The sequence below is a fragment of the Arabidopsis thaliana genome, chromosome 2 (assembly GCF_000001735.4).
Source record: "Arabidopsis thaliana chromosome 2, partial sequence".
Classification (NCBI taxonomy): Eukaryota; Viridiplantae; Streptophyta; class Magnoliopsida; order Brassicales; family Brassicaceae; genus Arabidopsis; species Arabidopsis thaliana.
The window spans coordinates 7,172,708-7,189,463 of record NC_003071.7 but is presented as its reverse complement, the minus strand read 5'-3'; the positions used below and the strand labels follow the sequence as shown (position 1 = coordinate 7,189,463).

The 16,756-nt window shown below is 32.5% G+C and overlaps 3 protein-coding genes and 1 pseudogene across 4 annotated transcripts; 2 read left to right on the top strand and 2 right to left on the bottom strand.

Annotated features, from left to right (window-relative positions):
* The first annotated feature begins 2,454 nt into the window (after positions 1-2,454).
* On the top strand, positions 2,455-5,042 carry AT2G16580 (SAUR-like auxin-responsive protein family). The gene is made up of 2 exons (NM_127209.2): positions 2,496-2,969; positions 4,624-5,042. Exon 1 carries the CDS (start codon positions 2,536-2,538, stop codon positions 2,860-2,862), a length of 327 nt encoding a protein of 108 aa, NP_179248.1. The 5' UTR covers positions 2,496-2,535; the 3' UTR covers positions 2,863-2,969; positions 4,624-5,042.
* AT2G16575 (mucin) lies at positions 4,219-4,812 on the bottom strand (the record flags this gene model as incomplete). The annotated part of the gene is made up of 2 exons (NM_147323.1): positions 4,219-4,631; positions 4,713-4,812. The coding sequence occupies 2 exons, from the start codon at positions 4,810-4,812 to the stop codon at positions 4,219-4,221; spliced, it is 513 nt and encodes a 170-aa protein (NP_671858.1).
* A 2,134-nt stretch (positions 5,043-7,176) lies between the features above and the next one.
* Positions 7,177-9,322, top strand: ASE1 (GLN phosphoribosyl pyrophosphate amidotransferase 1). The gene has a single exon (NM_127208.2). It carries the CDS (start codon positions 7,340-7,342, stop codon positions 9,038-9,040), a length of 1,701 nt encoding a protein of 566 aa, NP_179247.1. The 5' UTR covers positions 7,177-7,339; the 3' UTR covers positions 9,041-9,322.
* A 3,452-nt stretch (positions 9,323-12,774) lies between these two features.
* On the bottom strand, positions 12,775-16,461 carry AT2G16560 (annotated as a pseudogene; the record flags this gene model as incomplete). Its single annotated transcript has 1 exon — positions 12,775-16,461.
* Positions 16,462-16,756: the final 295 nt, after the last annotated feature.

The window sequence follows — 16,756 nt, the reverse complement described above, 5'->3', positions numbered from 1 at the left end:
ATTTCTCATTGATTTTTTAGGTTTTATGCGAATTATAAGAAGCGTTGACAAAAAAAAAGAAACAAATTATAAGAAGTAAAAATATTTCAAATAACTTATTTGAGCCAATGATATTTGTATCTCTTATAATTTAGAAAGCTAGTGTCATTAGAAGAGGCATGTTGGTGAAGGAGCGAAAAAAAAATAGAGAAAACGAAAGAAAGGAAAACATATTAAAATTCAAGTAAGACTTATATGAAGGTTTAGGTTAGACTTTTGAGGTTATGATTTCAATTTTGCGATTATATATGAGTTTCGATGTAGATTAAAACGGCGATTTAAATTTGAGATGTTAGAACTTAAGTTTAGATTCCCAAACTAGGGTTAAACTATAATAAACCATTGAGATGAGGAATATGAACAATGCCGTTGTATGTTAACACACAAATGTTTATAATTGTAAGAACTTGTAAAACTTCCCAAAACTTATTAAAGTTTGTTAAAAATTTTGATATATAGTTGAAAATTTATTTATATCACCAAGATTCACATTCCAAAGTTTTTTTTTTAAAAATAAAACTTTTCTGAAGGCTATTGGTTGTATCAAGAGAAATCATTGTGAACATATTACATACCAATCGAAAATATAACGTATGAAAAATACAATAATATAAATCATTTTTTTCTCTGGAAATGAATAAATAAAAGTGTTAGTTATTAATTAGAATATGTGAACAGATAATTTGCAAATGAAAGTATCAAATAAGCGATCTGCCTAATTCTTCTGAATATTATATAAAAAAAGTATATATAGAAAAAAAAAGAATATAACTACAATAAGTTGAGCTATAAGAGACATAGGTGTCTCTCCTAAACACATGGGGCCATAGCTCCCAAGAAAAATGCAGATAAATTTTTTGAAAAACAAATACATACTTGTTTTAGATATGACAATCGTCTACCTTTAAACCGTTCATCAGATGGCTTTTTGACCAAATCAGCTCCTTTGATTATGGAAATTGCGGTCTATTTCTGGGGAGATCTTCTTTTCCATTTTAAAAAGCGGTATCTTTTATTAAAAGCAAGTTTTATAACACTCGAATATTTAATAAAAGAGCCCACAAGGCCACAAGCACTCTTTTTTCTATAACCAAATATGTAAAACATTACGATTTTTGTTCTACGTGATGTCCTCACATGCAGTACTAAAAACGAATGGGTCACTTATTTGTTCACGTTAAATCTTAAAACAACGAGTATACACGATCGCAGTTTTTTTTTATTTGACAGCACTAAGATAGATGTATAATGGGCTGAATTTTAGGGAATCACACTGAAACCTAACCTTGGAAAAAGATGAACAGAGTTTTGAGAAACAATAACAAAATAAAGAGAAAATAAGAAACGGAAGAGAGCACATGGGTGGTGTGTGCAGAAGGAAATTAAAATAGTAACTGAAAAATAAGAATTTTGTTTGAGAGTGTCACAAGCTCTTCCTGACCACAAGTCCTGCCCTTCTTTGTACTCTTCAGTACATTGATGTTTCCAAAGTCCGTGATTGACGCACTTTAACAACACCTCTGCTGTGCAGGTAGAGAGACACGAATTGACACATCTTGAAGTGTTCTTTCAAATATGCCAATTAACATTAAAAGAAAAACTTAACTTAAAATATTTTGGAGATAGATATTTGTAAATAATAAAAATTTGAAAGTGATACAATAAGGACATGAAAATATACGTAATTTTTAAGTCAACAATAATCTAAGGATTTTCTTAAAAGATGTTGAGTCATTGTTCCATAACTCGAATATCATTTGGGGGAGATGATTGACGTGGGCAACTAATATTGAACTCCTAGAAACAGCAGTTTATGGGGATGCGAAGAAGACTTCAGGTCTTTTTTTTTGTGAAAATCTATTGCAGTTTACCTATCTATATTATATTTGGGTTTATCTTTTGGAGCTCAAAAATTATCACCATCACTTTCCCTAACTCAATGGACCAATGGTTATGACTTCATATAGTGTGTAACTGACCAACTTATTGTGGGTGTGAGTTTTGTGATAATGAGAATTAATTAGCATGCAGTTAGCCACACAAAAATACTGTGTTTGACATGTCCGGTCTTATTCCACTTCAATTTTTTTTTTCTTTCCAAAACCATTAATTAAAGATCAGGCCATACTAAAACATAAATAGATCCGAGTCACAGATTTTGAATCCACTTATAACATCCCTAAAGTAGTGTATACATATGTTTTAAATCCACATAGCAATTATGGGTTATCTTGTTACAAACCAGGTGGAGATCCAAGGGACCATAATGTCATAACTCATAAGAGGACCAACAAAAAATGGTTATAACTTCTAATGACTTTTGCCATTGTGGCTTCCACACATATATCTCACTTTTTCACTTAGACACATAGACATTACACAACACATGCATGCCTTTATAAATATTTACACCTCCTCCTTCAATATCCACCCAACTCTCTCTCTCTCTCTCTCTCCAACAACCAGAAGATTCTCTCAAACCACCAAAAAACAAAAATGTCCATTCTCAAGAAATCTACAAAACTGGCTCAAACAGCAATGCTTAGGCAGATTCTGAAGAGATGTTCAAGCTTGGGGAAGAAGAATGGAGGAGGAGGATATGAAGAAGTTGATCTCCCACTTGATGTACCCAAGGGACACTTCCCTGTCTACGTAGGACACAACAGAAGCAGATACATAGTTCCTATCTCTTTCTTGACCAATCTTGACTTCCAATGTCTCCTTAGAAGAGCTGAGGAAGAGTTTGGTTTTGATCATGACATGGGTCTCACCATTCCTTGTGATGAACTCTTCTTTCAAGATCTGACTTCCATGATCCGATGAGATCTCAACAGTTTGAATAATCAAACTGAGAAGACGAGGAAGAAGAAGACGTAAGCTAAAGGAGATTGAGATCGAGATGGTTAAAGATGAATTAGTATTTTAAGTAGCTTCTCTTTTTTTTTTTCTTAAACATCCTCTCTCTTTCCTTTAGTTTAACGACTCTTCAATGTCTTTCCTATATTTTCTCTGTTTTTTTTTGTTCTATTTTTAAGCTCTTATTGGGTGTTTTTTACGGGCAAATAAAATTTGACTCGGCTAACAAAAGAAAACCCACAAGATGAAATTTATTTGGGTTAAGATCTGGCAAGAAAGCTTGTAATATTTCCCTCACAGATATTTCGTCTGTTATTGTTTCTGTGATAGAGTTTAATTTTGATATATGTTGATTAATATTTAGTGAAAAATTCTTATAAAGCATATTTAATTTAGCTTTAAAAATTCATAAAAAAAAATTCGAAGAAAGAGAGAACTCTTGGTTTTAAGCGTGCTTGAACTTTAGATTATAGTTCTTACCCAAAAAAGAAAAAAAGGAAATGAAACTGTTTTATTATTTATTTTGTTTAGCATAAAATACACAAATGTTTTTTGGAGTTAAAAAAATAGACGTTGGTCAATATAGTTCACAATATACTATCTTACTGAATAATCAGCCGTTTCTCTCTAGTCTCTATACATAACACTTTAGTAGAACCAAGATCATGTGAAACCGAAAGCTAATTACCAAACCTTTGGGTAGAGTAGATACATAATATATATTGAATTGGATATATACATTAAATTAAACATGGGTTGGTCAAGTAGTTCGATCACTGAAGGAACCTTCAATATTTTTCTTTCGATTTTCTTAAAAACTGATTTCATGATCACTAAACATAGAAATACCGAAGTGGTTTACTATGAATACCAACAACAACAAAAAAAAGTCACTAAAACATTTGAATTTACTGTCTAAACAGAAGAACGATTTTGATTTTACCACTTCGTTTGTTTTGCCAACTCACGGGTTTGTTCTGTAGTTCGTGTGGTAGCTGTTCTTAATTCATTTGTTAATGTTTTTCTTGTCTTGTCTCCCCCCATGGATTTGTCAACGTGCATGATGATAAGTTTATTGTAACAAAATCTTCTCATTTGAAAAGATATATTGCCTTTGTGTTACATAAACTATACTATATGAAGGAAAAATGAAACTATATTAAAGGATATATTAACATAAACATAAAGCAAAAAAAAAAAAAGTCATGGTGATGAAGAGGAATTAAATAAGAAGATTTAAATATTTCCATATTAGTAATAGTTACAAACTAAATATTGGTATCATCATCACATGAGTCTCACCAAAATAGAACACATTATATCTTACAAAAGCTCCCATTCAGAATCTTCTGATACAACTGGCACATTTGACTGCGAGCTTTTGGAGTCTATAGATGTTGTAGCATGTTCCTTGTTGTCTACCAGATCACAACCCATGTCTGCATCTCCGAACCATATAGCAAGCTGCTCATATTCCTTTTCTCTTCTTCTTTTCGATTTTATAGCATCCATTATCTTTCTCTTGAATGATCTGAGTTGCTTAGTCCTGTCACGCATTGCATATAGCAAATTATCGTCAAAATCTGAGGGGTCTTCTCGAAATGTCATGTCATACAAATCAATGGTATACATTGGACCAACATCGAAGTCTTCAATGAAGAACTCATCTTGATTAACTTTCATAGAGTTACTTCTAAAGGATCTAGTGTTTGCCACTTTGTCTTGAACAGGTGAAGCTTGAGTCTATGTTATTGGAGTTCTAAAGCTTTCCAGGGTCAGGTGAGTAGATTGAGAAGATATTGGATCTCTGTGGGAACGGGAAGTGGTTGATGTTTGATCACAATCACTGTACTCTTCAAGCTTCTCATCAATCAACACAGAGTCTGATAACTTCTCCTTAAAACCATCCCCCTCCATTTGTTCCTCCCTGAGTTTCTCTGGTTCATCCTTTGGAATCTCTACTCATAATAGCTCACACAACAACGACAAATACTACCGAGGAAGTCGACTTGACAAAGAACGAACCAGAAGAAAATGAAGAGGAGTGGTTGTGTCCATACCTTTTTCAAAAACACATTTAGTTGTATCCATCAACTTATTATACGTACGGAGTAATATTCTATACCATTAATAAATCTTTACAAACTAATTAAAAAGGGTAATAAAAAGAAAGCTCTGGACTGCATCTTTTCCGAATCGACAGAACCGGTTATAGAAAACAAAATCCCCGGTTTCATAATTTGCAAATGGGCCAGTTTGTTAAAATAGTATGTTATTGCAAAACATAATTATAATTAATAGTTTGTATAACATAACATAATTTAGTGAAAGAAACATATTGTTACGTAATAATCACTGGCAGTTATATCACACATTTATAAAAATATTAACTAAAAAGATTTATTGCATTTTTTTTTTACTACAACTATTTTAATTAAAGAAAAAGCAAAGGAAATATTTTGACAAAAAGATAAAAGAAATAAGCAAAACATAAGCAAAATTTCATTTGTTTTTAATATATTAGACATAAATCTATTTATTTTATATAATTAATTGGATGATCATGAGTTAATTAACGTGTAAAATTGTTTGTTTCCAAAACTTTCAATTTGTATAGCAAACACTTTGACAAATAGAAAATTCTATATTAGTACACCGTAATACACATTCAATAAATTTTAATCAACGAATGCATGAATTCTCCTAAACCTATTTATCAATGAATTAATTTGTTTATCAGTGTTTCACACAGATCATGATATGAAACCAATTCTTCCCTAGTTTCTAATTACATCCGACTCGTAACACGAGTTATCAAAATTGAGTTGCAATACATGTTAGAATTTGATGTAACTTGCAGTAAAAATTATGTGGTATAACTGCAGATTGAAGTAGTGAATTTGCTGTAGAAATATGAGTTAACATTTTTCATAAAATGTTTGACTGGTAACATTTATGATGTATTAGTAGCAGTATATATTATTAATTTTTTAATAATAATAAGCTTATATTTATAAATTTAATAAATAAAAAAAGTTTAAATAAAATGATACTATCTTAAATAAATTTAAAAATTATTTTGTAACATAATAAAAAAATGTGCTTATATTTGATAATGAGCTTTACGTACCTATATATACATAATTTTGTGAATGATTCCACAAATATATAAAAATTAAAATCCATAAATTTAACTAGTAGTTATAATAAAAACATTTTATTTTGAAAAGTCAAATAGAAATAAAAATTAAGGAAAATAATTGACCAAGTTGTTGGCTTACTAGTTAGGATTGCTTAGCATCATTATTAGAATTGGAAACAAATAAAAAGTTTTAAAAAAAAAAGAAAAAACAAAATCAGTCGTGGGTAGGAAGAAAAAAAATGAATAACTCAACTCTAACTCATGAGATTTTCCATGATGTTGAATAATGTTTTGAGTTAACAAATTAACAAAGGAAATAATTCAAAATTGTAAATCAAACATAACACATTCTAACGCAAACTTAACTTCAAAAAGAAAAATTTAGTTCATGATTGGTAACATTTTTGAATTATTTATGAGTTATGTACATAACTCAACTCAACTCAATTATAACTCATGTTACCAATCAAAGCATTAATATACATTTAGACAAAACTAATGCACTATATATTTACATTGACAAAGAACTAACAACTACATAAATAATCCCACAATTATATAGTTAGTACTATATAGAGAGAGTTGAAGTAAGGAAGCAACAAAGAAAAGAGAGGCTTGACTATTTGTTTTTGCTGCTAGCTGTTTTTGAGAAAAGTTACACAAAAGCTGAAAGCTACCTTAGTAACAATTCAGTTCACAGTATTTTTTGCACACGGTTTAAAACATTAGCTTATTTGGATGGACAAACATCTGATTACAAACTCATCTTTTTGATGTTACTTTAGCTATTTTGAGTTTCCATGTAGATGATCACGTAATGAGGTTAGTTTGAATGTCTTTGTCAGCTGTAAAAGCATCCAGCTCAAGAACCTTGTAATGCAAATTTACTTGCATATAAAACTCAGAGGGTGGAGGTGATACAGAGAGCAATTTAGTTTTGATTAACATTCAGCAAAAAAAGAAAAAAAAAAGTTTTTTTTAGGTATATGATGTTTTAGCAGATATCTTTTGATGAGGAATGCCGAATGAGACTTCTAATATGGGCCAAAATAAAAGTAGGCCCAATAGTCCAATGCCACACACATTTCAAACATTTATCCGGTTGAAACATAAACAACTTCCCAGTATTACACAAAACCCTTGAAAGCAAAATAAAATATTCTCAGGAGGCGGTCACAGTCACAAAAGTCAAAACCCTTGGCCAGTTTTTGTTCTATCGCTTTCACACAGACACAAAAACTGTTTTAAGTCCCAAAAATCAGACCAGAACAACAAAAAACCTACGAACCCTTTTTGTCTTCCATGGCGGCCACAACAAGCTTCTCCTCTTCCCTCTCTTTAATCACTAAACCAAACAATTCTTCTTACACCAATCAACCTCTCCCTCTCTTCCCCAAACCCTTCCTTAAACCTCCCCATCTCTCTCTCCTTCCTTCTCCCCTCTCCTCTCCTCCTCCTTCACTCATCCATGGAGTCTCCTCCTACTTCTCCTCTCCTTCACCATCCGAAGACAATTCTCATACCCCTTTTGATTACCACAACGACGAAGACGACGAAAAGCCTCGAGAAGAGTGCGGTGTCGTTGGAATCTATGGAGATCCAGAAGCTTCACGGCTCTGTTACTTAGCTCTCCACGCACTTCAACATCGTGGTCAAGAAGGTGCAGGTATTGTAACAGTTAGTCCCGAGAAAGTTCTTCAAACCATTACAGGTGTTGGTTTAGTCTCTGAGGTTTTCAACGAATCAAAACTTGATCAATTACCTGGTGAATTTGCTATTGGTCATGTTCGTTACTCAACAGCTGGAGCTTCTATGCTCAAGAACGTTCAGCCTTTCGTCGCCGGTTATCGATTCGGTTCTATCGGTGTTGCCCACAATGGTAATTTAGTAAATTACAAAACTTTGAGAGCTATGCTTGAAGAGAACGGTTCTATCTTCAATACTAGCTCTGATACTGAGGTTGTGCTTCATTTGATTGCTATTTCTAAAGCTAGACCTTTTTTTATGAGGATTATTGATGCTTGTGAGAAACTTCAAGGTGCTTATTCAATGGTGTTTGTTACTGAGGATAAGCTTGTTGCTGTTCGTGATCCTTATGGGTTTAGACCGTTAGTTATGGGTAGGAGAAGTAATGGAGCTGTTGTTTTCGCTTCGGAGACTTGTGCTCTTGATTTGATTGAAGCTACTTATGAGAGAGAGGTTTATCCTGGTGAGGTTTTGGTTGTGGATAAGGATGGTGTCAAGTCTCAGTGTTTGATGCCCAAGTTTGAGCCTAAGCAATGTATTTTCGAACATATCTACTTCTCGTTGCCTAACTCGATTGTGTTTGGTCGGTCCGTGTATGAATCTAGGCATGTTTTTGGTGAGATTTTGGCTACCGAGTCGCCTGTTGAGTGCGATGTTGTCATCGCTGTGCCTGACTCTGGTGTTGTGGCTGCTCTCGGGTACGCTGCGAAATCCGGTGTGCCGTTTCAACAGGGGTTGATTAGGTCTCATTACGTAGGGAGGACGTTCATTGAGCCGTCACAGAAGATTAGAGACTTTGGTGTGAAGCTTAAGTTGTCTCCTGTTCGTGGTGTTTTAGAAGGGAAGAGAGTTGTTGTGGTGGATGATTCGATTGTTAGAGGCACAACTTCGTCTAAGATTGTGCGTTTATTGAGAGAAGCTGGTGCAAAAGAGGTTCATATGAGGATTGCTAGTCCTCCTATAGTAGCTTCTTGTTACTATGGTGTTGATACGCCTAGCTCAGAGGAGTTGATATCCAATAGATTGAGTGTTGAGGAGATTAACGAGTTCATCGGGAGTGACTCTCTTGCGTTTCTATCGTTCGATACGTTGAAGAAACACTTGGGGAAAGACTCTAAGAGCTTCTGCTATGCGTGCTTCACGGGTGACTATCCCGTGAAGCCAACAGAAGTTAAGGTGAAACGAGGAGGAGGGGATTTCATTGATGACGGTCTCGTTGGTAGCTTCGAAAACATCGAAGCAGGTTGGGTTCGATAATGAGAGAGAGACTAATGGTGGTGAAAAACATCTTTACTTGCATTCCAACGTTTATGCTTTGTTTTCTATTTGACATTATTGTCATATTTATATCTTTGTTTTGTTTAAATCTTGAAATTTTTTTGATTAAAATCTCACATGTCATTTTATGAATCCAATCTTATTTGTAGACGTCTCTCATTCTCTTGTTCTTCTCTAAAAATAAAAAAGGTTATTTTGTGATTTGAATATTGTATTTGTAGACATCACTATGTCATTTAATGAGGAAAGTTTTTAGTCAAGGTGAAACAAAACCTCACATTCGGATTGTCGTGTTGATGATATTTTTGCTATCTCTTGGTGTTTGTATTTAGGTGTTTTTCCTTATCCTTCTGGAACTTGATAGTACCAAATCTCTTAGTGAATTATCTTATATAAACCAATAAAAATCATATAACAGGATATTTTAAGCTTCCCATTAAAAATCTTGGTGTAGATTGTTCTTGTTGCTTCTGATCACTTGTATTCTTATCATTGTTAACTTAATATCAACATTTTTTTTTTTTGCATTTCAAGATTAAAAAAAAGTTGTTAAATCGATTGAAATAAATGATGTATATTTGGATATATTAGAAAAATATAATTGTTTATTTTATATAAAAGATATTTAAATGTATGCTTGATTGTAACACTTGAGAATATCTAGCATGCATACATATATGATCATGTTATTGTAATTGTTATTATGATGATTCATAATATCTAGCATAGTAGCATGCATATGCATACGTTATATAGTTATATTAATTTTCTTCACTCTTATTTTCAGGGGAAGAGATAGCTGTTGTACTTTTTCTCAACAACAGTTCAGAAGAGTCATACATAGTATTAACTGTTTTTGTAATTACTGCTAATGCACACATATTCTTTTCCATTGCTTCCTCACTCACTAAAGTATCATCTGCTTCTATTTCCTTATTCAAATAAAGATAATATTTGTTTGTTTCCTTGATATTCTTCTCTATTTGGTCTATCTTTCTTTGTGATCCAGCAAGCACCGCCAACATATCATCACTTTCTGATCTGTTAGATAGTTGTCTATCTTTCTTAATAACTTCTGCGAATTCATAGAGGTTTTTTCTTGTTTGATTTACCTTCGCTATAACATCCTCACTTATTAGTTCATAAGAAGCCATTTTTTATTTGAGAGATAAGGTAAGTGAAGAATATGGTTGCACTTGCTAGAGAGGTGATGGGTGATGGTGGTAACTCAAGGTAGAAGATTAAACATATATATAGTGTGGGAATGACTTATGAGCGAAGTATTTTTAAAATAAAAACTAGATCTCTTAGATAAGCTTTAGAATTTAGCCCAAAAAAAGAAAAAAGAAATCTCTTAACTAAAATTTAGCTAAGCATTATAATCTATACTAGATTTTAACCCGCGGTACACCGCGGAGACAATTTATTTTTTTAAATTAATATATATAAAATTTTGCAAATTATATCTATCTATAAAACATTTTTATTTTATAGTTTACAATTGTTATTAAGTAACATCCTTCCAAACCCGTTCCGCCAAACCCGTACTGTGTAAAAAACGCGGTACCCTGCTAATTTAAATTTATAATTAAAATAAATATTTTACGGGATTGCAATTGTGTTTTAGTTTGTCAAACAAAATTTTGTTTTAAATAGTTCTCGAAATCTAGTTTAAATTTTGGAGAAATAAGATTTAGTGAATTGATAAAAAATGTATTTAGTTGCGTTTTGCTCATTTTAAGGGATTGCAATTGTCTTTTGGGTTGTCAAACATTTTTTGTTTTAAATAGTTACCGAAATCTAGTTCAAATTTTGGAAAAATCTGCGTGATATATGGGATTGTAATATATTTGGAATGTTTTTCGTTTGTTAATCAATTTATTGCTGAAAAACACAATAATTAAAAGCCAGTGGCAACCATTGTAAATAAGTTCCAACTCCAGGATTTATTTCACAAAATGGCTGCAAAAATGTGTATATTTATATATACATTTTTGCAGTCATTTTAGCAAATAAATCCTCAAGTTGAAACTTATTTACAAGGGATGTCATTGCCATCAATTATTATCAATTAATTAATATTCCTAATTTGTAGCATTTCCTTATCTAATATTCCTGATGTGAATTATAAATCTTTTAATAAAAATATTATTCAAACAAAAAATAAAAAATAATTTTTAATTTTACAGAACAGGATTAGATGATAAGACGGGTTTAGAATATTTATAATATATGAACTTTAAAACAATTAAATAACAATTTGAAATAAAAACTTTAAATTTATTTGAATTATATATCATTTAAGTTAAAGTATTATTAAAACAAAAATAACAAAATAATTTTTAATTTCGCTGAACTGGGTTAGATGGTATGACGAGTTTGGGTCGATAGGTAATACGAGACAGTATAGCATGGGTGAATCTATTAGAAATGTTTAATTTCACTGAACGATATTAGATGATATGACGGCTTGGGATCGATAATAATACGAGACCGTATACCACAGGTGAAATCATATATATATATATATAAATTAAAATATCATTATATTAATAAAACAAATATAATTAAAATTTGAATTGTTTAGTTATAATCTAAATTTTAACTTAATAAACTGTTTGTTATTCTTTCTATATTTTTAAACAGTAAAAATTAAACATAGTAATTGTATACTAAATAATATATATATATAAGAGTTGTACATTTAGAAAATAAAAATAATAATTAATATTTATTTAATCTACTAAACAAATTAATTTTTTATTTTTTTAAAAAGATATAGCCCCGCGGTATACCGCGGGTTAAAATCTAGTAGATATACATTTTTGCAGCCATTTTAGCAAATAAATCCTAGAGTTCGACTTATTTACAATCCAATGCCATTAGCATTAAATCTTTTTTCCAAAATAATTAATTTTACTTTAAATTTTTAATTTAAATTGTCAATCACATTATCAATCAAATTTAATCCAAACAAACTTCACATGAATCCCTTAAAATTAGCATTAACGTATTTTATTAACAATATTTTAAAACAAAGTTTTTTGTTTAAATAAATATTGTTCTTACTAAACGTTTTTTGTTTAAATAAACAAATCATGTATTTGAACTTATTTACAATGTCATGCTACTGACATTAATAATTTAGGCATAAAAATATTTATTTAAAGATTTAAATCTTCTAAATTTTTGCTTTTAGAGTTATTATATCATTACCTAAAAGGCAAAAAATATTAAATTTTTAAATATTATTATTTGTATATTTAAACTTCATAAAACATTATTAATATTTGAATTTATAAAAAGTTTAATCTATCAAAAATAATTAACATCATTATATAATATATAGAGTTTAAAAAAAATCTCAAAAAAAATTTCGTCATATTTTGTGATTTGAAATTTTAAGAATGAACATATATTAACCAATTGGCGAAAAATGTGTGGGTTCAACGTCCCGCAACGACTAAAATATTTTGACAATGATTCATAAACATATTATAAATAAGATCAATATTAATAAAATAAATAGTTTTTTTTGTGGACGGGTTTGGCAGGACGTTACTTAGTAACAATGGTAAACTATAAAATAATTTACAAATTTTTATATATATTAATTTAAAAAAATGAATTGTCACCGCGGTGTACCGCGGATTAAAATCTAGTTTAGATTTTAAATCTTTTTTTTTTTTTGTCATCCGAAAATTAATTAGGACTCAAACAAGCCAATCCTGAGGAATGTTGTTTACAAATGTAATATGAAGCGGTTGGGTACGAACTTTTCGTGCCAAAAAATCCGCTTTAACATTAGTACTACGAGAGATTAAAGATAGAGAAAAGTTTGTGAACTCATTCTTGTCGCTCTGTAACTCCTCCAAATACGATGAGAAAGCCGGCCATTCAGTTGAGGAAGACACCATCTCCACCAGATCTGAACAGTCTGTAAGAAAAACTACATCTTGGTTGTCGGCACCAATCATACACTTCATCGCCCAGAGGAGAGCTTCCACCTCGGGATGTAAAGGAGATAGACTTCTTCTGAGATTGGCAGCTCCCAAAGTTGATGTCTCTCCAGTTGATGATGTACAATACCATCCTAAGCCTGAAAACTTGTCGGTATCTTTCCAAGATCCATCTACAAAACAACGATATCCAGAATAATTGTTGTCTAAAGAAAAATGCCGCACTCGATTACGATCTTCCAAATTGAAAGAACCAAAATTTTCGTTGTGAAGCTCAAGTTGAGCGGACTTCCACAAGTCTGACTCTTTTTCCGCCAAATGTAAGATCTCTAGAGGATCTTTATCCACATTATCAAAGATTTTTTCATTTCGTGCTTTCCAAATATACCAAATTATCCATGGAAATGAAGATGAATCAAATTCCAAAGGTATGCGCCAAAATAAATGATCCAAATTTGCATATATAGATGCATAAGGAAATTTTCCTGGGACCGTAGGTATCTGTGAAAGTGCGCAAATCTGACGAGCAGGATGGCATAAGAAAAGCGTGTGGTTAATGGTTTCTTCTAGAGCACCACATCTGCTACATCCTATCTCACAGCTTATTCCGCGTTTTCGTAGATTGTCCGTTACTGGTACACATCCCGCTAAAATTTGCCACAAGAAGTGACGTAACTTGGGCGGACACTGTACTTTCCATGAGAATGCTTTTAAGACTTTGATGTCTGGGCCAAAAAAAGAAAAGTTAGCATCCAAAGTTTTTAACCTCGCCGTATGATATCCAGATTTAACTGTATATTTTCCAGATTTTGTGAAATGCCAACCTAGGATATCTTCCTTAGTTGACGCACCCAAGTGCAAAGCACTTATTAACGAGACATCTTCCGGATCAAAAAGCTCTTGTAAAAGATCAATATTCCAGAAATTTGTCCGTGAGTCTATAAGACTTTTCACCTTCAAAGAAGGATCAAAAGCGTAACCATTTTTTAATGCTGGTCTCGGGAATTGAGTTGGAATCCACGGATCCTTCCAAACTGAGATGGATTCTCCAGAACCGACTCTTTTAATAAGTCCTTTATTAAGCAGAGATCTAGCTGAGCAAATACTCCTCCAACCATAGGATGGAGAGTATGATTTTATATTATCCAAAGGGTTGGTTTTCCGAAAATAACGTCCTTTAAAAACCCTCGCAAAGAGTGAATCTGGAACCGTGATTAAACGCCATAATTGTTTAGCTAGAAGAGCCGAATTAAAATCGTCAACATTACGAAAACCCAAACCCCCTTCCGATTTACTATAACACACCTTATCCCATGCCATCCAATGCATACCTCTAGATTCACCATTTGAACTCCACCAGAATTTTGCGATCGCACTCGTGAGCTTCGATGTGATTGTTTTCGGTAGTCTATAGCAAGACATAACATAAGTTGGTAATGCCGTAGCTACCGATTTAATCATCACCTCTTTTCCTCCTTTCGATAAAAACTTAGCTGACCATCCATTTATCCTATTTTGTAATCTATCTCTAACAAAAGAGAAGATTTTTGTTTTAGATCCACCTAGACTTTCTGGTAAACCAAGATAGGAGCCCATACCACCAAGATTAGTGATTCCCAATGTTGCTTTTATTTCTGCCTTAAGTGAATCATCGACCTTATGACCAAACTGTATCGAAGACTTTGTAAAATTTATTTGTTGTCCTGAAACCGTTTCATAATGCTTTAAAATTTCCAAGATTACTCCACACTGCTCTTTGCTAGCTTTGGAAAAGAATAAACTATCATCTGCAAATAACAGATGAGATACCGAGGGGCTTGCCGTAGCTACTTTCATACCAGTAATCAATTTTTATTGTTCAGCTTTCCGAATATTCGCAATAAGCACCTCCGTACATAGAATAAATAGGTAAGGAGACAGTGGATCTCCTTGTCTTAAACCTCTCCCCGGTATTATCAAGCCTCTAGGTTGTCCATTAATAAGAACCCGATATTGAACTGTTGTTATACACCACATTATCCATGAAATCCACTTTTCGCAGAAACCCATTTTTCTTAATAATTCCTCAATAAATTTCCATTCCACCCGATCGTAAGCTTTGCTCATATCAGTTTTAATGGCCATAAATTTTCCTTTACAAGATGTGTTAGTTCTAAGCCCATGAAACATCTCCTGAGCTATAAGAATATTATCCGAGATTAGGCGCCCTTCCACAAAAGCAGATTGTGTTTCCGAAATAAGGTTTGGCAAAACCGTTTTTAATCTTTGACAAAGGATTTTTGAAATAACTTTATAACCAACATTACAAAGACTAATAGGCCGTAATTCGGTCATTCCAGTCGGTCATTCCGTTTTTGGAATAAGACAAATATTTGTCGTATTTAACCGTTTATCAAACACTCCATCTTCAAGAAATGAGTTTACCAAAAACACCAGATCCTCTTTAACGGTGTCCCATGCTTTTTGAAAAAACAAAGCAGTCATACCGTCTGGGCCTGGTGCTTTTTCCGGATGCATCATAAATAGAGCCGTTCTAACCTCAATTTCTGTCGCGGGTTTTGTTAGAAATACGTTTATCTGATCCGTTATTGAAATCTGAATTTCTGCCAAAGAATCCTCCATCACTTGAGGATCTGTCGTTGTGAACAAATTCTCAAAATAAGACACCGCTATCTTTTGAATATCTTTTTCCTCTGCAGACCAAACTCCATTTTCATCATGGAGGCCGGTTATTCGGTTCCTAGCACGTCTCTGCTTTGTTAGAGCGTGAAAGTATTTCGAATTTTGATCACCTTCTTTCATCCACAGACTCCGACTCTTTTGATACCAATATAACTCTTCATCCCGATACGCCTCTTTTAACCGCATGTTTAAATCCGTTATTTCTTCCGGTGTTCTGAGATCATCACTCTGAGCTACAGCTAACTCTGACTTCAAATCCTCTATTGTTTTTCGTCCATAAGGGGATAATTTCTTCCGCCATTGGGAAATAGACCGTCTACAACTCGTCAATTTGTCCACAAAATTACTCTCCCTTAATCCATTTTCTAAATTCCACCCATCTGCAATTGCCTCTAATAAACCTTCTTTACCAATCCATCTTTTGTCAAACCTAAAACTTTGTTTTCCGCGTGGTATCTTATCCGTTAAAGTTGCAATGACCGGTGAATGATCAGAGGCCATCATTGTTAAATATTCAACGAAAGAATTGCAAAAAATCTCATGCCAATCCTCATTAGCTAAAGCCCGATCCAAACGACACCGGATCGGTTTCTTATCCTGCCATCCTCGCCATGATAACCAGTCACCTAAATATGGAAATTCCAATAGACCGCAATCGTTGATCATTGTATTAAAAGGGATGAAAGAAGACGGATGTCTTAAATTTCCACCTCTTTTCTCATGATTTCCGGTTAGCTCATTAGATTTTAAATCTCTTAACTAAAATTTAGATAAGCTTTAGAATTTAGAATTTTAGAAAAGATATTTTCCCATAAAATTTAAATGACCTAATATAATGTGGTTGAGTCACCAGCATTTATTTTTACATATGAAATATATGTAGCTTTTAATAATATTTATTCTTTTTCTTAATATTTAATTTGATCATATACACTTCTTTTTAATTTGCAGACAATAACTTTTTTTAGGTCTTCACTTTTTCTTTTTAATGGAATTTATTATTTCCTCATTATACTTTCTTTTACATCAACTAGATATCATTATACATTAGCTT

Excerpts from the sequence above, each read along its gene's own strand:
- ASE1 (NM_127208.2), top strand. The coding sequence starts at position 7,340 with ATGGCGGCCACAACAAGCTTCTCCTCTTCCCTCTCTTTAATCACTAAA.
- AT2G16580 (NM_127209.2), top strand. The coding sequence starts at position 2,536 with ATGTCCATTCTCAAGAAATCTACAAAACTGGCTCAAACAGCAATGCTT.